The sequence below is a fragment of the Danio aesculapii genome, chromosome 6, assembly GCF_903798145.1.
Source record: "Danio aesculapii chromosome 6, fDanAes4.1, whole genome shotgun sequence".
In the NCBI taxonomy this organism is placed as follows: domain Eukaryota; kingdom Metazoa; phylum Chordata; class Actinopteri; order Cypriniformes; family Danionidae; genus Danio; species Danio aesculapii.
Window position 1 is genome coordinate 25,167,953 of NC_079440.1, and position 27,370 is coordinate 25,195,322.

The 27,370-nt window shown below is 36.3% G+C and overlaps 1 protein-coding gene across 1 annotated transcript; it reads right to left on the reverse strand.

Annotated features, from left to right (window-relative positions):
* Window positions 1–447: 447 nt before the first annotated feature.
* pik3r6a (phosphoinositide-3-kinase, regulatory subunit 6a) lies at window positions 448–26,974 on the reverse strand. Its single transcript, XM_056459038.1, has 6 exons — window positions 26,761–26,974; window positions 17,346–17,466; window positions 8,665–8,738; window positions 8,253–8,367; window positions 5,092–5,162; window positions 448–1,385 (listed from the first exon to the last, which is right to left on the reverse strand). Exons 1-6 carry the CDS (start codon window positions 26,837–26,839, stop codon window positions 1,267–1,269), a joined length of 579 nt encoding a protein of 192 aa, XP_056315013.1. The 5' UTR covers window positions 26,840–26,974; the 3' UTR covers window positions 448–1,266.
* Between the last annotated feature and the right edge of the window lie 396 nt (window positions 26,975–27,370).

Here is a 27,370-nt window from a genome sequence, read left to right on the forward strand (position 1 = left end):
ATTGCTGAAGAACATATATTGAAAAACAGCCTATAAAACATGCTTTTCATGTAAAGCTATGTGTATTTCCTAGGCTTCTTTGTGTTTGGAATTTCTAAAGGAGAGCACCCTCTGGCCTTCGGAGGAATTTTACTACTGAACATTCAACTGTGCTCTCCTGACAAGATGTGCATGACGATGACCAATCGCATTTGCTATTTTTGTTTGATTAATTGTCCAGCCCTAATTTACAGTTAACAAATAAAGAAAACATGCAGTGTGTGCTTTCTGCTGTCACAGGCTGTCACAAAAAAAGCTGAACCTACAAACAAAGTATAAATACATTTCTTGTGTGTTTTGCTTTTGCACTGATGATGATGATTGAATAATGCATGCACACACACACACACACACAAACACACACACACACACACACACACACACACACACACACACACACACACACACACACACACACACACACACAAATACTAATGTAAATCCAATGTCACCTTTAAAGATTTATGACTTAGGTGATTCAGCAATTTAATTCATGTTTTTGTCATGTTTGTGCTTGCTAACAGTATAACTTAGGGTTATGAATTGGTGTACAGTAGGTGGCATTGTGTTATTTTATTTTAAAAAGAGAATAAACCATTAATCTTGCATTACTAAATAGAATTGTTCTCGTGATAAAACTGCTAAAAAATTACTCAAGCTAAACCCTTTCATAAAAATTACCACGATTTTAGTGCTACATTTTATTTGTCATGAAACAGGCATAAAGCAATTTATTTTCACAGACACATTTCTAAATAAACCTGGGCTGACTAAGAATCAGCAGTCTGTATGGAATCTACTGAAACTTAAACATTTACAGATTATAATCTCATAGGTACTGCACCGCTAAAGCAATGTCTCATGAGGAAAAAAATAAGTGCAAGAAATGACAGCAAGCCAACTGAGCAGTTGACAGCAGAACTCTGGAGAGAGCACAAAATGTTCTCCGTAATACAGTGAAACAGGATCTATGAAAGAAGAATGAAAAAAAATATATATATGATGTTTAAAGGAAGAAAAATAAACTGAAAGAAGATAGACACAAAGAAAGAAACCTGTTATTCTTTAGCATACAAACTGATACAGTAGCTTTGTCTTTCAGAAACCTCCAGATTTGGATCACACCATGCTCTTTGAGTCTCCTGGTGTCATTAAAAGGTCATCTTCATCCAAGGCTCCAGAACTGCGTTGTGTTCCTTCCTGCTGTTACTGCTGAAAATGTGTCTTTTACATTATAGAGCAGGTGAATCCACAACACTCCTTCAGCAAAGTGAGGCCTGTCTTGGTTACAAAGGGAGTAGAACTCTGTGGGTCTCTGGCGAGTCTCCTCCCACTGCGAGGAACATCTACATTGAAGAGTTTAACAGAAAATGGTTTCATTTTACACACAGAGATATAATGATTTGCAGCAAGTAACAGATTTAGCTTTTATTCACATTCTATTCTTGATGAGGAGGATAGTAATAGAATTTCCGCCCCTGCCATTACCGTTTATAATAGCAATTTGTTTAAATGAGGTTCTCATTTGGATCTATTTATCAAGTAAGCTATTTTTTTTGTCAAGCAGGAACATATGTAGTTAGTTTTAATTGTCTGTTGATTGAAAAACTGGCACCTGGAATTGTATTGTTATAAACAATACCTGATAAAAGTCTTGTCGCCTATTCAAATTTTAAGAACAACAAATGATAACTTGACCGAGTTGATCATTTGGTATCAGAAGTGACATATGAAAGGCAAAGGCATCTAGATTATGCTTATTTTACCAAAATAAAATATGATCATGCCTTGATTTTTAAATATTTTAATAGCACAGTAAGATCTGAATTTGCCTAGACAAAAGTCTTGTCACTTAACAGTAATAATGTACCGTATAAGTCATGGTGCAGCGGAAAAATAATCAATATTGTGTGAGACTCCCATGAGCTTGGAGGACTGCATCCATACATCTCTGCAATGACTCAAATAACTTTTTAATAAAGTCATCTGGAATGGAAAAGAAAGCGTTCTTGCAGGACTCCCAGAGTTCATCAAGATTCTTCAGATTCATCTTTAATGCCTTGTCATTCATCTTACCCCAGACATGTTAATGTTCATGTTTGGTCACTGGGCTGGCCAATCCTGGAGCACTCTGACCTTCTTTGCTTTCAGGAACTTTGATGTGGAGGCTGAAGTATGAGAAGGAGTGCTATCCTGCTGAAGAATTTGCCCTCTGCTGTGGTTTGTAATGTATTGGGCAGCACAAATGTCTTGATATCTCAGGCTGTTGATGTTGCCATCCACTCTGCAGATCTCTCGCACGCCCCCATACTGAATGTAACCCCAAACCATGATTTTTCCTTCACCAAACTTGACTGATTTCTTTGAGAATCTTGGGTCCATGCTGGTTCCAATAGGTCTTCTGCAGTATTTGTGATGATTGGGATGTAGTTCAGCAGATGATTCATTGGAAAAATCTCCCTTCTGCCACTTTTCCAAATGATCAACTAGAAGTCAAGTTATTATTTGTTGCTCTTACAACTGGGATCAACAGCAAGACTTTTGTCAGGTTGTGTATATATATATATGCCAGCTTATTCTGCTGTGGTGACCCCTAATAAAATAATAATATTATCATTATTATTATTATTATTATCATTATTATTACTATTTTTATTATGTCTTTTTCACCTAAGTTGGAATTAGTAGATCAAAAGGAAGTAAAAACAAGTATCAAGCTTAAATTTTAAATAGCAGTTTTCTATTTACATGATTAAAATCTGGTTCTCAAACTTTTTCTGATCATTGTTGAAAATTGTTTTAAATAGCAGCTTAAACTATTTGTGTAAACTTTTTGTGGAACTTGTTTTTTTCTATGACTCTTTAAACAGTAGAATTTACAATGCTTCTTATTTTGTAAACTGTACATTTCTCCACATTCTTTCTTATTAATCCACATATTTATATTATCGTCGTTTTCTTTGCCTAATGCATATGTGACATTGTTCTACTTTGTCTCAGTGTTTTGCCAAATGGACGTGTAAATTTTTATGAGTATTAGATTGTCCACAATAGACAGATAAATGAAGAGCAGTCCAGAGGCAGCAGCCAAGGAAGCTGGTAAAACAGCAGAATCTAAATGTGTAAATGCAGTAAAAGTGTTTTATTGGTGCTTTATTGCAGTGGCTTCCAAGTCCAGACCCTAGAGTACTTTAAACTGTGCACATTTTGTATGTCTCTCTAGATAAAACACACCTGATTCAACTCATCAGCATGTTAGTTGGGAGTTCAAAACCTGAATTTGTGTTGTCTTAAGCCTTGTTCAGATAACATGATTTCTCCTTGCTTGAATGAAAAATTGGAAATTGCTTAATTGTTTCTTCTTGTGTAGTGTGTCATAGTGCATGACAATCAATGCTATGTTTGTGAAAATTAACATTTAAATTTTTAAACCCAACTGTGTTGTCACCTCATGTTGGCTCACATCTGGTTCCGTCTCAACCTCACGTTACTGTCACATTTGCACTCTTATTCGTTGGTGAATAACTAGTCAGAGCGTTCTCTTCAGGCAACTACCCAAGACTCTACACGCTGAATTGGATCAACAAGCTTCAACCTTAACCGGATGAGATGCAACGTATGGAACACACCAAACCAACTAGCTGGACAGACGTTGACCGATTGACCAGCGAAGCCCAACGGCAAACAGTCAGATTGTTGTGTTCCAGTTCGTATGTGGGAAATAGAAATAGAAAGTTTCAATAGAAAGAAACTGTAATATATGCCCCTTCTTGATGGCAGAATTTATGTCGTAGATATCATGCAATGAATGATTGATATAAAGCAAATTGTAGTGTTCGATACCCATGACAGACCAGGAATTGCTAAATCTGACAGAGTGACAGTCGTAACTGACAATACCAATCTTGTAGTCTGAAGTAGACAACAATTTTACAGGCATACTGACCAGGGTCTAGTTTGGAAACCACTAATTTTAAAAGTTCTATGAGAAAAAAAAACAGCTGGTCTGGTTTGGGCATCCTGCCCCTCTGGAACTATTAGATTTTGGTGAGCTATCAACTTATCAAAAACCTTTTGTTAGAAACCCAGGGTTTCAGTTTGAGAGTGATCTAAAATTTAACAAACATGTAAATTCAGTTGTTAAATCCATTTTTTTTTCCATTTACAACCTATAGTCACTTCTCTGTTTTAATGCCCTTTAGAAGGTGATTCACTCTTTTATTTTGGGGAACTTGACTATTGCAACTCTTTGTATGTGGGTATTAGTCAAAATGCCCTGAATAGATTGCAATTAGTCCAAAATGCGTCTGCGAGATTTCTCACCGGGACTCGCAAGCATGAGCACATGTCCCCAGTTCTTTCCTCTCTGGGCCGGCTGCCTGTTAGGTCACAGGTTGATTTTAAATTATAATTTTTTGTTTAAAAATCCTTAAATGGTCTGGCACCACCTTACTTATCAGATATCCTACATGTATATAATCCTGGTAGGTCACCAAGGTCTTTTGATCAGTTTATTATTCCTGTACCAAGGTCCCAAGTGTAAGCAAAGTCGGGATCAGGTTTTTATCGCCCCAAAACTCTAGAACAAGCTTCCACCCCACATTAGACACGCTCCAAATTTATTTATTTTTAAAAAGCTTCTGAAACGGCACCTTTGTTCTTTAGCATTTGAGACTTTTTAATGTTGAGGGGTTTGCCTTATGTTTTAATTGATATGTATTTGATGTAGGACTTATTTAATTGTTATTGATTGTGTTCAGCACTTAAGGCAATGTTAACAAACTAGCTAACTTTCATAGTTATTCTGTATTTTATCAATGGCAATTTCAAAATCAATGTTTTACTAAATGTACTATTTTTGATTTGAGCAAAGCTGCCTCAGTTTACTAGTAAAGGCTGGAAGTTGAGGAGTTTTTTTATGTATTTTATTTAGTGCATTATTTACCAATCTATGTCATAGTAATGTGCTAGGTCATTGAAACAGATTAAGCATATTCTCTGCAAAACATTTACACTGAATATTATTAAGCCAAACATTAAATAATCACTTACTCTTGGATTGAAAGCTTTTTGGTAATTTGGACTTCAGAAACTCAGCCATTTCTTTGTCTTCCTCCCGTTCCCTGCAGAGCAGAGGTAACTATGGTGATGGGACGCTTGACTGTGTCATTCTCTGTCAATGCATGGTCTTCGTGTCCTTCAGTTTGCTCAAGGTTTGGTATTATTACTGTCTTAAAATGTAACATGTAAGAAATCTGTCTAAAAATGTAACATACACACTTATGCATTATGCATTTCTCTTTCGTTATTTGTTCATGGTTTATAACATGTTACAATATTTGCACTGTGTTTTACAGGAATAGTTCACCCAAAAATGTAACTTTTCTGTTAATTTACTTACTCTCAGGCCATCCAAAAGGTGACTTTTTTTTCACTACAACATTTAAAAAGATTATGTTATAGAATCTGTGGTCCTGAGTAGAGGTCTGAATGCTGTTCTTGTGACATAGGATTAAAATTCTGAATTAAAGGTGGAAGCTGTTGGTAAATGTCAGTATAGAAATCACAGTTTAGCTCATCATTAGCTCAGTTTAAATCATTCAGGTTTGTTTAGTTGTAATATGGGCTATAGACTATGTAGTGACAAGTGTTTCCCAAATTCTGTTGGAGATCCATAGTCTGAACCATGTTACTTCCATTTTGGGGGTGGAGTAACAACTTCTTTAGATAAAATCCACAACATATGGTGTATATAATAAATTTCTATAATAAATCCATATTCCTATAGATTTGCTCAATACTTTGTTGATGCACCTTTGGCAGCAATTACAGCCTCAAGTCTTTTTGAATACGATGCCACAAGCTTGGCACACCTGTCTTTGGGAATTCCTCTTTGCAGTACCTCTTAAGCTCTACCAGGTTGAATGGGAAGCAACGGTGTACAGCCATTTTCAAATCTCTCCAGAGATGTTCTCTCCACAGGCCTCGAGTTACTGATCACCTCCCTGACTAAGGCCCTTCTACCCGATCACTCAGCTTAGATGGCCGGCCAGCTCTAGGGAGAGTCCTGGTGGTTCCAAACATCTTCCACTTACGATGAAAGCCACTGTGCTCATTGGAACTTTCAGGGCAGCATAAATTTTTCTGTATCCTTCCCCAGCCTTGTGCCTCAAGACAATCCTGTCTCGGAGGTCTACAGACAATTCCTTTGTCTTTATGCTTGGTTTGCCACAGGTGAACTCCAATAAGGTTGCTGAAACATCTCAAGAATGATCAGTGGAAACAGAATGTACCTGAGTTCAATTTAGAGCTTCATGGCAAAGACTGTGAATACTTATGTACATGTGATTTTTCAGGTTTTTTATTTTTAATAAATTTGCACCAATTTAAAAAAATCTTTTTTTTCACATTGTCATTATGGGGTATTGTGTGTAGAATCTTGTGGAAATAAATGAATTTAATCCATTTTGGAATAAGGCTGTAACATAAAAAATGTGGAAAAAGTGAATACTTTCTAGATGCACTGTGTGTGTATATATATATATATATATATATATATATATATATATATATATATATATATATATATATATATATATATATATATATATATATATACAGTGCATCTGGAAAGTACTCATAGCACTTCACTTTTTCCCACATTTTTTTAATATATTATGAACCATGATGTATGTGTATGTTTTCCAAATGTTCAGAAAATTAACAGATGTTAATGTAAATAATTAAACCTTTCTTCACGAGCCATCTGTGTTCAGAATGGTATAAATGTTCTCTGAGTGCACTAAGAAGGGACCGCAATTTCAGCCAAAAGATTGTTAAACTAAACTCTAATAAAAATTAGTTTGAGAGCAAATTAAATCAAATGTGAGCAAGACAATTTTAATCTTTTAAATTTAAAGTGGATAGTGAAGTGTTTGAAAGATATGGCATTATACAGGTCTAATCAATATAAAGTTTCACTTTACGGCATATACTCTTAGTGAATATTCAGATGCTGAAAAAAGTAAACAGAACAAACCAACTGTCAATAAAGAAAGCATTTGATCATGGTGATGTTTGCATGAGCTCTGAATATCCAAACTCTAGCCCAGGGGTGTCCAAACTTGGTCCTGAAGGGCCAGTGTCCTGGAGAGTTTACTGTAGCTCAAACCCTAATCAAGCACACCTGAACCAGCTAATCAAGCTTATACTAGATGTACTAGAAACTTCTTGGGATTTGTGTTGAAGCAAGTTGTAAATAAACTCTCCAGGACACTGGTCCTCCAGGACAGAGTTTGGATACCCCTGCAGTCTAGCCAATTCACATCACATTTATTTATAGGCTAACAATTTTTGCTATTTTAATTTTATTGCAATTGACTTTCTGAACATTTATTCAAAAAATTTCATTACAAAAGGATAGACAAAACAAAGAGCAGGTTGCATTTTATGAATCACCAAGTAACTGTGTCAGTTGGAGAAAAGAAAAAATTGGATTTACTAAAAATAAATTTAAGGCAAGTCATTGCAAACAATTTAAACAGGCTGACTAAACAAACAAATTAAATTTAGTAATGTTCTTAATGTTTTTCTTAGTTTGTTTAAACTCAGCCCATATAAATTGTTTGCAATTATTTAACTTCGAGAATGGCCCGAGGGTGATTAAAGAAAACTACTTTTCATTTCTAGGTGAATTATCCCTTTACAACCATGCAGTGAAGTAAAAAATATTTCTGGTGCAAATCAGTATTTTCTCAACACTGTAGATTTTGAACATGGAGCATGGACACTTTTTAATATGGAGCTGATATTGATCATAATTGTTAACACTGAAATATGAAAATTAAATATTAGTTTACAGTAAATGAAAAGAACAAGTCAACCGCATTTAAACTGTTAATAAACTTCCATGATTAAAAGCAAGGAAAACATAAACCCTTGATTCAAAGTCAGTTTCAATAGTAAACTCTGCAAATGGCACATGCTGCAGGCATTTCATTCCTGAAATCGCTGAGGCAGAATCCTTGACTTCATTACAAACAAAATCCTATTACTTCTGCGCTTAGAGTTGAGTAATGTTTTTTTTTTTTTTCTCAGGCCTGAGACAGAATCCTGTCTGCTTCAGAACAGCTCAATAAGAGATTTAATAAAGGGTGTAAATGAATTGTGTGTCAGCTTCAATCATTTTTTTCAGCATGCTGAAATTAGCTCACCTGAGACGCTCAAACTCCACGTCGTCCACCAGGAAATCTCTGGCCTCCACTAATTTATGAATCTGTTTTAGAAGTTCTTCCTCCTTCTGTTTGTCTTCATTGGATTTGTCATTATCTGAAAATGCATTTTCATTTTTTTACAGCTTTCATTTTATTTGCCAATACCAGGCCACTTCTTACTCTAAAAGAAAGCTTAAATAATGTATGCAAAATAAAGTTGGCCCTTAAATGAGTGGCTCAATTAGCAGTGCATCTCTTGTTATGCTCCTTCTTGCAATTGAAATAATCAACTGAATAATAAACGAGCTCTTTAATATTTATACTGCTAACTTCAATAGAAAAACAACAACTATAGCTTAAAAAAGTATTTCTTAATTTTGTATGTAATACAAGAAGGGTTTTCACACCTCACCTGGGATAGACAGAAGCTTCTGAAGCTCTTTCTTCAGTCTTGTAATTTCTTTACATAACTGGATATCATCCATCCTGTGTAAACAAAAGGATATGTTAGTATAATAAACTTTGCAATAATTAAATCGTTTTTTATTGCTACTTTTACTGGTATTGATACATATTGCTGTAGATATTTTACATCAAAAATTGTATCAACAATAAAAATAGCAATAATTCACAAGGTTTAAAATAATTTTTAGATATTTTCCGAATGAGTTAAATACAATCAACTCATAATCTTATCATCTTAATAATTAGTCACCTTTGAAGTATAAGGTTCTATCTGCGCTCTAAATGATTTTGAGATATTGAGCTTCAAAGATTTTGCGTTCCATATAGCCAGGGATGGGCAAAAATGAATTGAAATGTATTTTAAAATAAAATACCAAATACCTTAACTTTACATGTATCAAAATAAACTACAAAATACTCTATTTTGAAAATGCTACAAGATACCTTTTCAAAGGAGCATGGCATTTTTTGGCAAACCTCATATTAATGTTCATATTGGATCAATCCCTTTACCATAAACTGACTTAGTGAAGTAAACAATGTTTGACATCAACAACATTTCTCTGAGCAAGTTTAAGTCAGCTTCTCTGCCAACTCATTCACCTCTACTCCTGCACATGAGGAGGTAGTCATATATCTTTGATTTCAGTATAAATTTTGTACAGATTTCATACAGAAAGTCCTATCTTGAAGATGATCTCTTTATTCACTCTTTAATCACACTAAAAACCATCTAATGCAGCTAAAGAACTGAAATATAGTACTATATCTCTTTATTGTGTTTCCATCCATTGCATAGCTAGTAAAATTAACACCATCTCTTAACAGTCTTATATTTTAAACGGGTGATCTATAAAGAGGTTATTTAAAATGTTTTTGCTCATATATTTTATAAAAATACATTTAGATTGTTTTTGCAATTGAAATCTTCAATACTTAATGTAAAAAAACATGATTTCTGAAAACTACTAAAATCAGTTTTAGTCATTTCTATAATTCACATCATAAAACATGATATCTCTAAAAATGGAGCTATCAGTTTTTGCAGTTTTAAACTCTTCATATACAGATGCTGGTCATATAATTAGAATACCTTATTCTAATATAATATAGATAATATAACAATAATATAGAACTAGACTGAGAAACCATTTAAGGCTAGGTGTTCTGAGTTAGAGTGTGGCACCGGGTGTCTTCAATACTGACCCTTTTCACAATATTCTAGTTTTCTAAGCAAATGAATTTAGGGTTTTCAATAGTTGTCATCAAAATCATAAAAATTAAAAGAAATAAACACTTGAAATATATCAGCCTGTGTGGAATGAATGTGTACATTATACAAGTTTCATTTCTTAAATGGAATTAGTGAAATAAATCATTTCAAATATTCTAATTATTTGACCAGCACCTGTACATCCTGCTGCTGCCGTAACGGGATTCTGGAGTTTTTGACCAGTCTGTATATACTGGAGTATTATTTAATATTTGTGTCTAATATACTGTATTGTGCCACTCTGACATCTTTAGACAGACATATTTCCTCTTTAATAACTATAAAGTGCACCTGCAGATCAACTATTGGCATTTGAAACAGTATTGTAGATATCGCCAATGTAGGACTTATTGTGCATTGTGCAGTGTACTATTTTCAATGATTGTGGACTTGTTCCCAAATATACCCCTGCCATTTGTCTGTTATTTTCTTTATGTGTGTATATTTCCATCCATACTCCATGCATTGACCACCTTCTTAATCAGTTTTCTGTTCTGATCTCAAGTTTAGGCAAATAACTGAGAAAGCACCAATCAGAGGCCACATTTTTATGATTTTTATGATGTAGACTTCTTGCAAAATATTTTACACTATTTTAAAAATGCAAAAATACAAGACACTAAAGTATTTTGATGAAAAATATTAACCCATGTTCAAAAACCTCCTAAAATACAAATTACAAAATATTATTTTGTATTTGAAATACGTATTTTAAATACTTGTATCATAAATACTGCCCATCCCTGCATATAGCAAACAATATGTGTGTAACAGTTCTCTTCATGTTAACATGAAAGAGACTCTAAATGTAAATTATCAAACTTTTCTTACGAAAAAAAAAAAAAAAACAGGGCAAATACAGATAGAACCCTCTAATTCTAAAAAGTAATTTTCCTTCTAGAATTATAAGGTTCTGTTTGACAGATCATTAATTGAAACATTACTTTTCAAGAAATACAATCAGACTAATTATTAAAAAATAAAATTAAAACTGCTGTAACAGTATGTTGACGTTTGAGAAAGTTACATTTTTGCTTTCTGTAACATTTATTTAATGTTTTAGCTTGAATATTTTTTCTTGTTCAAGTTAAGCATACAAGACTAATGCTAACTATTTTGTCCAGTGCAGATGTTAATTTTATGTAAATAATATGGTAATCTTTAGTGTATTATATGCTTCATATGATTTATTGAATTATATTTGTAGAATTGTATGCCCCATGAAATAAATGAAGTATTTGCCCTTCAAGGCTTAATATTAAATTTAAAGATATTAAATGGGGCGGCACGATGGCGCAGTGGGTAGCACTGTTGCCATACAGGGAGAAGGTCGCTGCTTCGAGCCTCAGCTGGGTCTGTTGAGATTTCCGTGTGGAGTTTGCATGTTCTCCCCATGTTCAAGTGGATTTCCTTCGGGTGCTCTGGTTTCCCCCACAGTCCAAAGACATGCGCTATAGGTGAATTGGGTAGGCTAAATTGTCCATAGTTTATGGCTGCGTCCGAAACCGCATACTTCCATACTATACAGTACACTAAAATCAGTATGCGAGCCAAGCAGTATGTCCGAATTCATAAAATTCGAAAATCAGTATGCGAAAAGTACCCGGGTGACTTACTACTTCCGGCAAGATTCTGAAGTGCGCATCCCCTGAATGCTATGCTATCCCATGATGCCCCGCGAGCGAATTCAAGAATGGGAGTAAAGCTTTCAATCCCTAAACCTTTTTGCTCATGTCAACAGTCTTGTCATTATCATGTAATTTAGCTATAAATAAACATTTAAATCCCATTTTAAACAAACTAAGTGAGCGTGTGGCAAAGCTAGAGTAGAATCCCTCTGTATCTTTCTGGTTCAGTTGAGACAGGCAGTGGAGGCTGAGCACTAATCAGACACCTTTGGGAAGAAATGTCCCACTGATTTTGTAATAGGCAAAGCTCTTCCCCAAATAACTGTGAGAGGAAACCGATATCCATGCATTACACACTCTGGCAGCATCAAAAGCAATGCATTAACATTTTAATGAGGGGCAGCTGGCTGATTGTAGCTCTTGGTAATGGAAACAGGAAGGACGGATGACTGCAGATGTGATGGTGATAAAGATCTCAGATCAACTTTACTCAACTGCACAAAGCTTGTGGGTTTGACTGTTGAACACCATTTGTAATTACCAAAATTGATTATTGCATTCATGTAGTCAATGCATGAGTGTAAAAATGTGAACTAATAAAAGAAGACCATAAGAAACAGTAATAATGTTTGGTAGACTTTGAACGCACAAGTGTCTGACATACAAAAACCTACCTAAATATTTATAAAATATCCAAAAATGTATTCACAGCACTACACTTTTTTGTTGCTAAAGTACAGCCTTATTCAAAACTGAATTATTATCATTATGGCATTAAATTCATTCATTTTAGATTAGGTTTAGGTTAGGGCACAGTACAGAGACAGCCCTGCCATAAGGAGCTGACTCTAGTGCCTTTACAATCTTGGCTTGTTATACCTGAGTGCAGAATTTGGCACAGTATGTCATTCTATTTCACTTCATAGACTTAAGACCTGATCAGTTTGAGTTTGGTTCAGGTCCTACCTTATATAAAAAGATGTTGTGGTAAACAACACATATGGGTCATCATAACTGACCAAACGTCATGCCTTTCCCAAATCAGATATTTACCAAGGTCAGTATGGTGTATCTGTTTTGGGGCCCCTACTATTTAGTATCTATATGCTTCCTCTTGGGCAGATTATTAGAAAACTTGGTCTAGGGTATTATTTTTATGAACTCACAGTCTTCTTTTCACGCTAGCTACGTTTCCATCTACTCATTTTCAATATGCGCTTAAAAAAACGGTTGATGGAAATGCCATCAATTGGAACGGTTGATGGAAACGTGCATACATTTTGAATATAGTTGGATAAACTTTTTATTAGATCTTTGATGAACTTTGATGGAAACATTTTTACCGAACAAATTCCATTCTGCGCATAAAAAAGAGATCATGTGATCATGAAAATATGTGCGTGAATGGACAAACCAGCAGGCAGAGCACGCTGTAAAACATCTGAAATGTTGTTTTGGTCATTCTAAAACATCAGTATTAGTGTTATTATATTATTAATTACCTCCAGAATTGCCAAGAGTGTCTGTGCTCCATGTCTGAAGCCTTCAAACACCACCACGCATTCATTGCATGTCGGCATTGTCTTCTGAGGTGCCAGTCATTTCTTAAATGAAGAAAAGATTGACGCAGCTTCTCCTACTACAGCAAATTCTGTTTTTAGTTTTTTTATTTGCCGCCAGTTTGTCAGGAAGTGATAATTTTGTTCTCTTTGACTCGTTGCATAGAGACGCTGCTTTACTCACACATCTTTTCATGCGATATTCCAGTTATGCGCATGAATTTAATTTGCATCTTTGGATGGAAACATAGCTAATGTCTACAAAACATAAAAGAATAGATGCATTGAAACTTAATAGTACCAATGCAGAGTTCACACTGCACGATTTTAGCCTTGATTTTCACTTGCCGACAGGTTTTGTGAAATCGCCAGCAACTGCCCAAAATCAAAAGCAAATTGGTGCTTGACAATGGTGACAGTCATGCAATGTGAATTATCAAGGATGAGATCTATGAGATCACAGACGCCTTTGAAATATTTGGCATTCAAAATATTTTGACCTGTCATGATTCAAAATCCTGCTTTGTGAAAAGAGTTCTGACTGAAAAAAAGACCTTGTTGATGGCCTACAGCCACTGAAAGCAAGATTTAGGGCAGCACATAGTTTGGGGAGGAGTTATAGATAACAATCTCACTGTGTGTTCACACCGAAAGCGGTAAGAGCGCTAAAGTAGCCGGAAGTCCTTCATTTTCAATGGGAGCCAGCGGCGATAAGCAGACGAGAAGTGGTGCTGCATCTTCGCTGGTGTGGGCGTCAAGGAGAGTTGAAATCAAGTCAACTTTATGGTAATGGTCTATGATACGGTTCGGCAGCAAGCAATTGGAATGTTGAAGTCCACCGCTTGAGAGGAGTCCAGAGCACACAGCCCTGTGAGCTTTGGTTCCCCTTCGAATGGGGAACGCCAATGCTATGTGGAAACTTCTACTATGGGATTTCGTCAGAAACCAATCACCTGAAAGAGTATAAAAACGGGCCAATGAAATGCCAATGAGTTGGCAGCGTCAGCGTGCACAGCTGGCGTCAATAACAATTAGTCATGCTATAAAGACACAGCTAGTGCAATGCTCGACATCCTTTTCGCTTTCAGAGCCTTTCACGAAGCTTCTGAAAGAGTCTTTGAGGGTATCTCTAACCTGTGTCTACTGCGGTTGGCACTCGGGCAGATCTCAAGGGTTACAGTGGGAGTAAATCCGCCGCCTTTGGGCTGCAGACCTCTTGCTCCTCTACGCACTCCATCTAAGCTTCAGTTGAAGAAAAGCGCTCCATCCTTGGATGGTTGCTCTCTCACTTGATGACACCGAGGATCAAATGTCCATCGCTGCATCGGAGGATGGGCTGTCATTGTCTGATGAGGATGCGAACCCGTGGGCCTAGTAATAGTTTTTTCCCCAGCCCCGCGGCTGGACCGACTAGATGGGTGTTATGTGGAGGATATAAGGAGGCAAGACCTTCAAAGCCTTCCGTCCCCTTCTCCCCGGAAGTGCGCAGTAAGTTCACGCAGCCTTCAGGGCACTTTTTTTCTGCCCGATCTGCATGCGCTTCCATCCTCACCATCCTTGGAGGATGGGCTGTCAATGTCTGATGAGGATCAGAACCCGCTCCCTCTTTCCGGCATGATGAGCGCGGCGTCGAATCTAGAAGCAGACTTTGTGGCCGTGCTTCCCCAGGCTGCTTCGGCCGTGGCTCTGGAGATGGTTTATCCCCCTGCCCCGCGGCCGGACCGACTAGAGGGGTGTGATGTGGAGGATGAAGGCAAGACCTTCTAAGCCTCCCCGTCCCCTTCTTCCTGGATGCATACAATAGGCTCACGCAGTGTGCTGCGTGCACCTCCGCCCTCACAATGCATGCTATGGCCACCTACTCCCCTTCTCTGGGCTAGTCCACAAGTTGTCACCAGGTCTCCCCTTTTTTTTGGGTAGCAGGTGACCTCCGCAGCATCCTCCCTATCGGGACTGAGCGCTTTCCCAACGTACTGTCGTATTTAAAACCTTATTTTACTGCGACTCCCCGAAAAATATAGCTAAACCTGAACAGGTAAGTAAGGGCCAGGGGACACGTTGGAAGGCTGCGTCTCGGGGCGATGCAGGTGTGCTCACTCTACTGCGTGGCACACCCTTCGCCAGGGACGTGGTAAGGTTCTTTCATTGTGGCGTTTTCCATAGATTTCCCCATAGTGGAAGTTTCCACATAGCATTGGAGTTCCCCATCCGAAGGGGAACGCTACGGTTACTAAAGTAACCCTTCGTTCCCCGAGGGGGGGAACAGAAATGCTATTTTCCTTCGCCACAACGATTGTCCCTTAGCTGTTGAGCGTGAAAGTCTCTTCAGCTAGAAAAGGATGTCGAGCATTGCACTAGCCGTGTCTTTATAGCATGACTAATTGTCATTGACGCCAGCTGTGCACACTGATGCCACCAACTCATTGGCATTTCATTGGCCGTTTTTATACTCTTTGAAATTTGACATTTTCACACTGAAAAGTATGTTTTTATGCGTGAATGTAACTGATTTGCTTATATGCTGCAACGGCTCATTTAAATACAGCAGCACATTACTTAATTTTTTAATGACCTCCAACACTTTATTTCTCTCTTTGCAGAATGCTTAATTCTTTTTCCTAATTCTGTTGTCTTGCAAGTCCGCTCTTCAGGTGTGATATTTAATGGTCAATCGACATTTGTGGCACACATTAGAATGATTACTAAAGCAGCCTTTTATCATCGAAATATTGCTAGGATTAGGTCTTTCCTTTCCACCCCTGCTACTAGAAGGCCCATCTATGTGTTAATTACCTTGAGAGTTGATTACTGCAATTCTCTCTTTCAAGGTTTGAGAGCAAAATCTAGACTACAATATATTCAGAACTCAGGCCCCATTTACACCAATACATTTTAGTTTTAAAACAGAGTTTTAGAACGAAAACAATCCACGTCCACACTGGCGTTTTCACCTAGCATTTCTGAAATGATCTGTCTACACTACCCCGCTGAAAACGCACATCACGTGACCACACACACTCTGTCATGCATTACAGCGTATAAGGATGTCTGAGCCTCAGGCAGTCAGCAGGTGCTTTGAGCACACCTCCTCAGGTGAGAGCAGCGTACGTCAGACATTTCATCTAGGATCTAGCACTGGATCTCATCGATTGCTTGCCTTTATTTCCTATATTGTATAAACTTATTGTACTATCAATAGCCATTAATGATTATTAATTTATTATTTTGCTATAAATATGCATACAGAGAAGATGACGGCCATACAAATATGTAGTTACACGGTGCCTTGACATTTTTGGTGTTAATCTGAAAATGAAAATAGGCAGTTCCTTATATCATGTTTTCATTTTATTGTTAAGATAGTGATACAACGTAGCCAGGGTGATGTGAATGACGTTAAAAAGTACACTGTTCGCTTTAAAGACTTACCCGACGTGTTCTCGGGAGTTTGTTTTCCATATCAAACTTGAGAAGTTTGAACTTAAGGAAAGGGTGCAAGATGGACCTTTGTGCACTTGATATTGAGAAAAAGCCCCAATTTTCATAATTTCCACACTTGCACAGAGCAGCAGGAGTTTAAAAACAAAATGGCCTCTTCAGCATTTCCAAAATGCTCCTTTTTCGGGGTCCTAAAACTCTGGGGTAGTGTAGATGAAAGGCATAACCATAACAAAAAATATGCATTTTAAAACTAAAAAGTATTAGTGTAAACGGGGCCTCAGCAGCTCATATGGCATGCTCTGTAATTTACACAGGGTTCCAGTTCAAATGCACCTTGCATTTAAACATGTTCTAACCTATACAGTTGTGCATGATTTGGTTCCTTCTTATGTTTTGCTTATTCTTTGCTGATTCATTTCTCCTTTACCAGCCTCAATCCAAACATCATGGAACAGAGAGTTTTCTCTTGTGCTGCTTCGTTTAATATTCAAAATGCTCCCAAACTAATAACTTGAAAACAATTCTTTTAACATTCTCTAAACAATCTTTCTTATTTATAGTTTGTTTTATTTTAAATGCAAAGGTAAAGGTAGAAGAACACCAGAAACTAACTTTTAACATTAAGTTAATCACCTGTAACATCATTTGTAACAACAATGAAATATTTTCTTTTTCCTTCTTTTTTTTTTTACGGTGCACAGTATACATATATTCACAGTTTACTCACATGTATCTGAGTTCGGATTCCCTCCTAATTAAAATGTCTCTTATCCGTTCAATCTTACACAGTTCACCCTCAATGTCGCCAACTGTGATAGTAGAGTCCGCCATTGATACCACATCAGCATCTGAAAACAGAAAAACGAGAGGATCTGGACTGAAACCACACTGATCATGACCAGGAGGAGATGAATGAAGATTATATTGCATTATAAAAAATATTTTATTTTGTGCAACATACTTTCTCTTAAGACCAGCAGTGCTTGTGAAGACTTTCTGAAATATTCATTCATTCATTCATTCATTCATTCACTCATTTTCCTTCATGTTAGTCTCTTTAAGAGTCTAAATTATTATATGCATTTATTTATTATTTTTACCAAAAAAAGTCCAAACTGACTCCAAAGGCAGATGCTGATAAGATCAGGGCCTGGTATGTGGAATTTGGGGGTTATACGATGTGGTCACATGTTGATTGGTCAGTTTGAATGTCTCAGTATTTGGGCTTTGGTCACATGGTCAAGAAAGATACAAAATAGATGTTAAACTTTGCTCTAGCTCCTTACGTGTAGTTACATTTTTTGAGAGTTGCACGTCAGCGACGCCGACGGCTACAGAGAGGGCTATGCGACCACGCATAGGCTGCGCCGTAGCATACGCGTGCGCTTGACGCAGGAGTATAAATCAGCCTTTACTCTCTTTGTCTCTCCCTCCCCCTGTCTCTCCTTCTACCTTTGGTAACTTTATTTTACATTTAAGCTGGGTACAATTATTATCATATGTTTTTATCATTTCAGGTTTTATCATTTTATACAGTTATTTGTAATTAATTCAGTTGTAACCATAGAGAATTATTGTCATTAAATCATTTCATTTTCAAGTATTTGTGAATTACTTTTGATTTAACATCAACACTTAATTGCTCTATATTGTAATACAATACAATCATATAATAACAATGCTCTCCCACATTTTTAGCTATTAATACTGCCCTTATTTCCGTTTTTGGTATAAGATTGCAGAAGGTCGGTTTGACTATAAATGTAGCTTTTTTATCATCATACTGGTAACTTTTTAGTCGCTCCGCTGAAGTACAGTTCGAAACGCTGTGGTTAAAACCCACTCTTACATCTCTATTTCAGAGGTCGCCACAGCGGAAAGAACCACCAACTATTCTGGCATATGTTTTATGCAGCGGATGCCCTTTCAGTCGCAACCCAGTACTGGTAAACTCACATTCACACTCATTTACACACACCCGTACACTAAGGCCAATTTAGTTTGTTAAATTTACCTATAGACCATTTCAATGTGGTCACGTCACTGGCCCATGAACATTTCTTGTTGTCAAACTATTCTAACAACTGTAACAAGAGGCAATTCAATCATATCTCAATGTTAAAACACTGGCATAATGTTGTTTATCAATATGTATATTTTTGAAAGCAATGGAAATTAAAAATGTAAAACAGGAAATACATTAGGACTATTGTTTAAATCCCTCAAAATGGTCTATACCGCATGTCTTTGGACTGTGGGGGAAACCCACACGAACACAAAGACAACATGCAAACTCCACACAGAAATGACAACTGGCGACCTTCTTGTTATGAGGCGACAGTGCTAACCATTGAGCTAACGTGCCGCCCAATTTCTGAAAAATTATCTGTTAAGATCAACTGAACCATCATTACACCTATTTCAAGTTCAAGTATATATAATCAACAAAAACATAGAAAGCCGGTCAGTCATCTGGTGTGACCAATTGCTTGTGTAAAGCTGCTGGATATTGGTACTGTAACATGCTGTCATACACATCGATCATACACTGTCATACACAGAGAGCAATCTTCCACTAATAAAAAATGAGAGCAAAAATAAAGTGTTGTTTATATTTTTGCTGTGTGTATAACAGCCACTAAGCCTTTTTTCGATATCACATTTAATGGACATTTTTAGTTTACAACTTTTACAATTTTTTTACTTCTATACTAACTTCTTCCTTTTATTTAAGAGGTTCTTGAAACCTCTTTATAGCGACTTCCTCCGTATTCCTCCTGCACCAATAAATCAAAGCTTTAGCTGCAGCAGAAAATTGCAGCATGTCCAGGTTACCCGCCTCGGCTGTCAGACAACAAATTATTACTTGCAAGGGTTTAGGAGGCCTAGCATAACTCTTCCCCTGATCCTGCAATTGGTTATGTCAGTGCTGATGTGATGTCTCCTGTGGCATTGTACACTGTCTCTTTCTCTTGAGTGGCATGGAAACCGTTATGCTAGGCTGATGTTAATACGTTCTGTCAGTTTTATTCGGCTGAGTGGCCACTCAGTGCGTGAGATGAGGAAGTATGACAATATTCAGGAAAATAGTAATTTCATTTTTATTAAAGAGTTGTTGTGCTGTTGTTGGTGTTGTTGTTTTTTTTGTTTTTTCAAACCAAAGTGACTTAATATTTTTTCTAGTCACTGTATCTGCCTGCACATATCCAGTTAAAGTCAGAATTATTAGCCCCTCTGTATATTTTTTCGCCAATTTCTATTTAACAGAGATTTTTTTCAACACATTTCTAAATATAATAGTTTTAATAACTCATTTCTAATAATTGATTTCTGTTATCTTTGCCATGATGACAGTACATCATATTTTACTAGACGTTTTTCAAGATACTTGTATTCAGCTTGAAGTGTAATTTAAATTCTTAACTTGGTTAATTAGGCAGGGTAGGGTAATTAGTCAAGTCATTGTATAACAATGGTTTGTTCAGTAGACAAACACAAAAAAATATTGCTTTAGGGGGCTAATTATGTTAACCTTAAAATTATTTTGAAAAAAAAAAAATTAAAAATGCTTTTATTCTAGACAAAATAAAACAAATAAGACTTTCTCCAGAAGAAAAAAATATTACAAGAAATACTCTGAGAAATTTTAACAGGAAAAAAATTCACAGGAGGGCTAATAATTTTGACTGTATGATGTAAATAAGCTTTTTATAAAAATATTGCACATGTTCATGCTGCAATATGCATACTGCAACGTTTTGCAAAACTGTTGTGAATATACAGTTCATCCGGAAGGTATTCATAGTGCTTCACTTTTTTATGTTACAGCCTTATTCCATAATGGATTAAATTCATTTATTTTCTCAACAATGTACACACAATACCCTATAATGACAATGTGAAAAAAGATTTTTTTGAAATTTCTGCAAATTTATTAAAAATAAAAAAACTGAAAAATCACATGTACATAAGTATTTACAGCCTTGGCCGTGAAGCTCTAAATTGAGGTCAGGTACATTCTGTTTCCACTGATCATTCTTGAGAAGTTTCAGCATCTTAATTGGAGTTCACCTGTGGTAAATTCAGTTGATTGGACATGATTTGAAATGACATACACCTGTCTATATAAGGTCCCAGGGCTGACAGAGTGTCAAAGCACAAACCAAGCATGAAGACAAAGGAATTGTCTGTAGACCTCCGAGACAGGATTGTCTTGAGGCACAAAGCGGGGGAAGGATATAGAAAAATTTCTGCTGCTCTGAAAGTTCCATTGCGCACAGTGGCCTCCATCATCCGTAAGTGGAAGATGTTTGGAACCACCAGAACTCTTCTGTGGAGAGAGGAGAACCTTACAGAAGGACAACCATCTGTGCAGCAATCCACCAATCAGGCCTGTCTGGTAGAGTGGTCAGACGGAAGCCACTCTTTAGCATTGGAATTTGCCAAAAGGCATCTGAAGGACTCTCAGACTATAAGAAAGAGGGAAAGATGAATGCAGTAATGTACAGAGACATCCTGAATAAAACCTGCTTCAGAGTGCTCTTGACCTCAGACTGGGGCGACGGTTCATCTTCCAGCAGGACAATGATGCAAAGCACACCTCCAAAATATCAATGGAGTGGCTTCACAACAACTCGGTGAATGTCCTTGAGTGGCTCGGCTAGAGCCTAGACCTAAATCCTATTGAACATCTCTGGAGAAAATGGCTGTACACCGTCGTTTCCCATCCTGACAGAGCTTGAGAGGTACTGCAAAGAGGAAAGGGCAAACATTCCCAAAGACAGGTGTGCCAAGCTTGTGGCATCATATTAAAAAAGACTTGAGGCTGTAACTACTGCCAAAGGTGCATCAACAAAGAATTGAGCAAAGGCTGTGAATACTTTTCAGCTTTAATATTTTTTATAAATTTGCTACAATTTCAAAAAAAAATTTTTTACATTGTCATTATGGGGTATTGTGTGTAGAATTGTGAGGAAATAAATGAATGTAATCCATTTTGAAATAAGGCTGTAACATAAAAAATGTGGAAAAAAGTGAAGCGCGATGAATACTTTCCGGATGCACTATAAAACAAAATTACCTTTGTTTGCCTGCAATGAGAACACGTCTGGAAGTCTTTTGACCACATCAGGCAGATAAGTGACGTTAACACCCATATCTGAAAGCAAGCACGATTTTGTGTCTAAATATCTGTAAGTATTCTAGTATGGATGCTGAAAAATGACTAAGCTAGCTAGCCACATTAGACCGCAAAAAAGTAACTGTATACTCTGTTTCAAGAGTTTTTGTTCTTCTGGTTGTTCGTGATGTTTTCAGGGTGATAAAACTATACCAGTGAATCAAAGCGATAGTAATATTCATTTTATTTATTTACATTGTTAAAAATGTCAGTCTTTTTGCAACAGTGAAACATATAAAAAGGCCACAAACTCCTTTGAAATAATACGAAGCATATGTTGGCTATAACAATGACCAAAAAGTATACGTTTAAAATAAAATACCTTGAGTAGAGCAGTACTGCATGCATTGTTTCTCTGGAAAGTCTTTAGTTTTTTAAATACTTATAAGACAAAGATAGATTTGCTATTCTCTTTGGAAAAAGCCAAGTGCCTGGAGGCGTGCTGTGGGCAGATCTACTGAGTCAACAGTGCACAAGTGTGGTGCAGCTTCAGAGAAAGATGACCGCATTGCTTGTTAAAGTTATGTGATAAACCAGACACATCACCACGTAAATATATAAGCGATGTGTTGTAAATAATGGTTAAAAAAACTCACCAAGGCGGTCAGGTCACTATAGTTCTTCTATTTAAAAAAAAGAAAAAAAATATAAAAAAAGGTCTTTGGAGCAGGTCCTGTGCACTCTGTAGTGCTGCACTGGCTTCCTTATGCTGAGTGAAGTGTATTGATGTTGATATTGCGTGCCTTGCTCTCACCATTATGTGTACATGCTCACTCTACCATGGAGAAGAAAAAACTTTCAAAAAAAAAAAAAAAACCTAAACAGAACCCTCAAATTCTAGATTTGTATGTCAAATATTGTCCTATCCTAACAAACAACACATTAATGGAAAACTTACTTATTCAGATTTGATAATGTGATGTAGAAATCTCAATTTCCAAAAAAAAAAAAAAAAATGCTTTCCATTCCTGTGTCATATATGAAATATAACGTTGTTTAGCATGCTATATAGCATTTTTCTTCAGTATCGCACATCTGGAGTAAAGATTGGAAATTTTTGATATGACTGATGCAATGATGTCATGTCATGTTCCAGAAACTGTGTCAGAATACTGTACACTCAAAAATATATTTGCTGCTTGTTCAAACTACGTATTTGAAATGATCTGGATCAACACAATTCTTGAGATTTCTATGTTCAATTCACTTAAATTTGTAAAAACGATTAAGTTAACTTAATTTGTGTTGGGACAACATGGAGGTATTGTGTGGAAGCCATCATTTTTACAGTGATATCTGTGTTTGTGGGTGCTCAGGGATTTATGTTGACATAAAAGCAATGCACAGTTGCTGCAAATAGTCTACACTGTTAAAAAAAAAATTTCCATTCAATTCATTCACGTTGTCCCAACACAAACTGACTGATTAAGTTAACTCAACAAATTTAAGTGGGTTGAACATAGAACAATTAAATTGTCCCCAAATAAGCTCAAGAATAGTGTTGTTTCAGCTCATTACAAATAAGTTTTTTTTGTGTACACTGTAAAAAATGCAGGGTTCCACACAATTCATTAATGTTGTCCCGACACAAATTGATTAAGTTAAGTTAATACTTTAACAAATGTATGTGGATTGAACATAAAAAAAATTAAGTTGTCCCAATAAACGAGCAAAAAAAAAAAAATACTTTCTTTTTTTTTTTTAAATACTTTTTTTTTGTGTATATTCTCCTCTTGCACCTAAAAGTGCTCTACTGGATTGAGATTTGTTGACCGTGGACAACATTTGAGAAGAAACCAGACTGAGATGATTTGGGCTTTGTGACAGCACATTATCCTGTGGGAAGCAGCCATTACAAGATGGGTGCAGTGTGGTCATAATGGGATGGACATGCTCAACAGCAATTCTCAGGTAGACTGTGGTGTTAAACAATGCTTAATTGGCTCTAAGGGGCCCAAAATGTCCCAAGAAAATATTCTTGACACCATTGCACTTCCATCACCAACCTGAACAGTACAATGCAGGTCGAATCCATGCCTTCAAGTTGTTTTTGTATGACCCTCAGAATATTTCTGCAGATACTAAGACTCACAATTGTAAAAAGGCTTTACTCTTGTGATAGTGTCTGCTTATATAAAATATTATAAAATAAAAAAAAAAATTGAATAAAAATCCAATATAAAATTTTATTAGCAAACAAGTATTTTTTTTCTCTAATATCCTAAACTTTGTCACTATTTATATTCATTTAGATTACATTTTGCACATTTGAAGAGCACTAGTAGCTTCTGTACTTTAACAAAATTAATCAGATTAGAAGCATTAGAAGCATATATTGCATTTGAAACAGAACCTTTACATTCAAACACAATAAACAGGTTAGTTAATAAATCAGACAATGATATTTCCACATGTAAAGAATTTTTAAATTAAAAAATCCAAAGTCTTCTTAATCTTGGGCTAAGAAATTTGGTTGAGACAAAGACAAGACAAACAACTTTAAAAAATGGTTTTCAGAAAAGTCTCAAGCAGTGGTGTAACTACTGTAAGTGAGTAGTTTTTCTCAGGAATTGTAATTTTCAAAAATGTGTACTTTTACTTTCCCTTGAGTACATTTTAATGCAGTATTGGTACTTTTACTCCACTACTTTCCTTCAACCTGCAGTCTCTACTTTATTTTTTCTTGTCTATGGGGAGTAGAAAAATCAGTCCTGTGATTCCTGTCCAATCAAATCGCACATAGAAGGTAAATTGCATCATACTGAACAACCGCACGACATGGGTGCTTTATAATTGCAGCAAACTGTTTGGAAGCATTAAAAGTGTTCAAGAAGATGTCCAAAATCTTTACACGCATTGACCCAGAGACTGTTTAGATGCATGTAACTTATGAGAAAATGACGGATGTTTACTGTATGATGACCGAAATGGCCGAAACACCCAGCAGGCACAAGACGTCAACATGACTTCAGATTGACATTGTACCCCAACGTCATGGGGACATTGCATTTTGTTTGGAAATAAAAACAGGGTTGACATCAGAACTCAACTTCAGGTCGACATCAATGTTCAACGTCCAACCTGAAATCAACCAAATATCAATGTCTAATGATGTTACAGCTTGACGTTGCATGGACGTTACCCCTATGACGTCTATTAGACGTTGGATTTTGGTTGCCATACAGTACCTGATGAATAAATGTCAGTATTTGATGTCGGTATGATGATGGTTTAAGATGTTGACAAGACGTTGAATTTTGGTCACTTTCTAACACAACCTAAAATCAATCAAATATCAAATGGAAGAGCATCTGCAGCGTAAAACATATGCTGGATAAGTTGGTGGTTCATTCCGCTGTGGGACCCCAGATTAATATAGGGACTATGACATGTAAATGCATCAGCTTTTTACAGCATAATACTCACTACTCACTACTCTTGAGTACTTTTGAAAAGGTCTACTTTTTACTCATACTTTATTATATATACTGTAATATATACAACAGATACTTTTACTCAAGTATGATTCTTCAGTATGGTTCTTCAGTACTCTTTCCACCACTGGTCTTAAGACAACAACATCTCCTTCAAGGTTTAGAGAGGCTCTCCTGCATAATTTGATTGGAGCATGTCATTGTTTGAGTAGTCTTTCATTCAGCTCGGGTCATTTTCCTCAGACCTCTAGCATCAGCAATGGATTTTTACTCACTGTATACAGAACTGCCACTCACTGGATATTTTCTCTCTCTCTATTTTTCTTTAAACCCCAGAGATGGTTGTGTGCAAAAATGCCCACAGGTCAGCAGTTTCTCAAATAATCACATCAGCCCATCTGACATCAATAACCACGTCACATTCAATTAAATCACCTTTTTCCCTATTTGATTTTCCAGTGTGAACTTGACCACATCTACACGTGTTGAGTTGAGCCAAGTGCTCATGATTTATGTGAGATTCATATTCTAATTGCATCTATGAAATTGCTTGTGATCTTGTGTATCAAATCCATTAATACGTGTCCCCTGGAACTGATCAAAAATGAAAATGGAAATCTGAATCACAAATGCTTGCTAACAATGTTCAAAAAACATTGTCGTGAGGCAAATGGCTACATTATTGACAAATTACCAACAGAAACACTGACAATTTTTTGTGAATAGAAAAACCATTCAAATCTATGTACTGTACTGGCTGAGAAAGCTATAAGACTAATGTGGTTCAGAAGAATGTGGTTTGAATATTTTCCAATGCATGTTTTGTTTCTATAATTTGTGTTTGCTATTAAATATTTATCACATATCACACATAATTACACTATAAATAATTACACTTTAAATAGTGTATTTTATTACACTTTATTTTAGAACATTTACTCTAGTAAAATATATATTTACAATGTAATTATATGTGGTACTTCCAGAAATGCCCTTTAACTGTTTTTAACTACATAGTTTTTCAGAAAATAAATGAATAAAAAAATAAATAAAATAAATTAGGGTGTGAATGAATTAATAAATAAACAAACAAATACAACTAACTTGAGGACATTCGTACAGTAAAGAATTGCATTGTTAAAACATTCACAATTTTTTCACCACATATACAGCAAAGTACCTCATTCAATTCATCTTTTAGCTCCACTATTTTCAAAGAAAATTCCAAACATTTACAGTATGCATTTAATTTAAATTAAAAAACATGATCCTGGAATAATATCTCAATGTAAAGCATATACGTTTCTAATGGCTAAACTCCGAGACTCAGCTCTTGTCAGATCTCTGCAGGTTACAACCTCCTCATCTACCTGAACTCAATCTCCACAGGAGCAGAAGTTCCACCTGTGGCATTAAATCTGCACAAACCCTAAATGAAGAAGAGAACGCACGTGTGTTGTAGTGTACTATACCTTTCACCAATACGTTTTGACAGGTTTTGCTACAGTGACAGCCAGGTGTAGGGATACCTGTTTGGTCCACATCTGTTTTCCATTTCGTGCATTCCAGGGATCCGTACTGACAGGAGGCTCTGCGCTTTTCATCCATCACGCGCCACGGATGAATGAATAAATAAACCCGAATATATGCACAAATCCTGACTTAGCTGAGATATGCTTAGCAAGAGAGCAGGGTAAAATAATGAAGATGATCCAGCGGTTCTCGTTGCTGATGAAATAGCTACGGCAAAGGATATCTAGACATCATTGCGCGCCGGCAGAGGTTCAACTGCAGTTTCTGACTCATTGGCGACATCGTGCGGTCATTTGTAGAACAACAACAACACATTGTAGTTGATAATAATACAACGAATACATTTATTTAGCATAGATATTTACAAAATCAAATCACAATATTTACAAAACCAGTGGTCAAATTAACAACTGTGCAAAGTTTCGGCATGAATAATGGCATTAAAAATAACAATACAACTGAATAAGATTGGCTAGTTTTACAATATATGTAGCCACATCAATTTGTTCTTTAACAGAAGACTGGTTATTGGTGTGAGGTCAGAACTGAAAAGGGACCCATAAACCCAAAACTGTACAGATAATCATATGAGGAAGTTAGATTAAA

Bases quoted from the DNA above. Each gene is read 5' to 3' on its own strand.
- pik3r6a (XM_056459038.1), bottom strand. From the start codon at position 26,839: ATGGATGAAAAGCGCAGAGCCTCCTGTCAGTACGGATCCCTGGAATGC. The intron at 17,467-26,760 runs GTATCCCTACAC...TTCTGTTTTCAG, and splicing joins AACAGATGTGGACCAAACAG to ATGCTGATGTGGTATCAATG. The intron at 1,386-5,091 runs GTAAGTGATTAT...TCTTCAATGTAG, and splicing joins AAAAAGCTTTCAATCCAAGA to ATGTTCCTCGCAGTGGGAGG.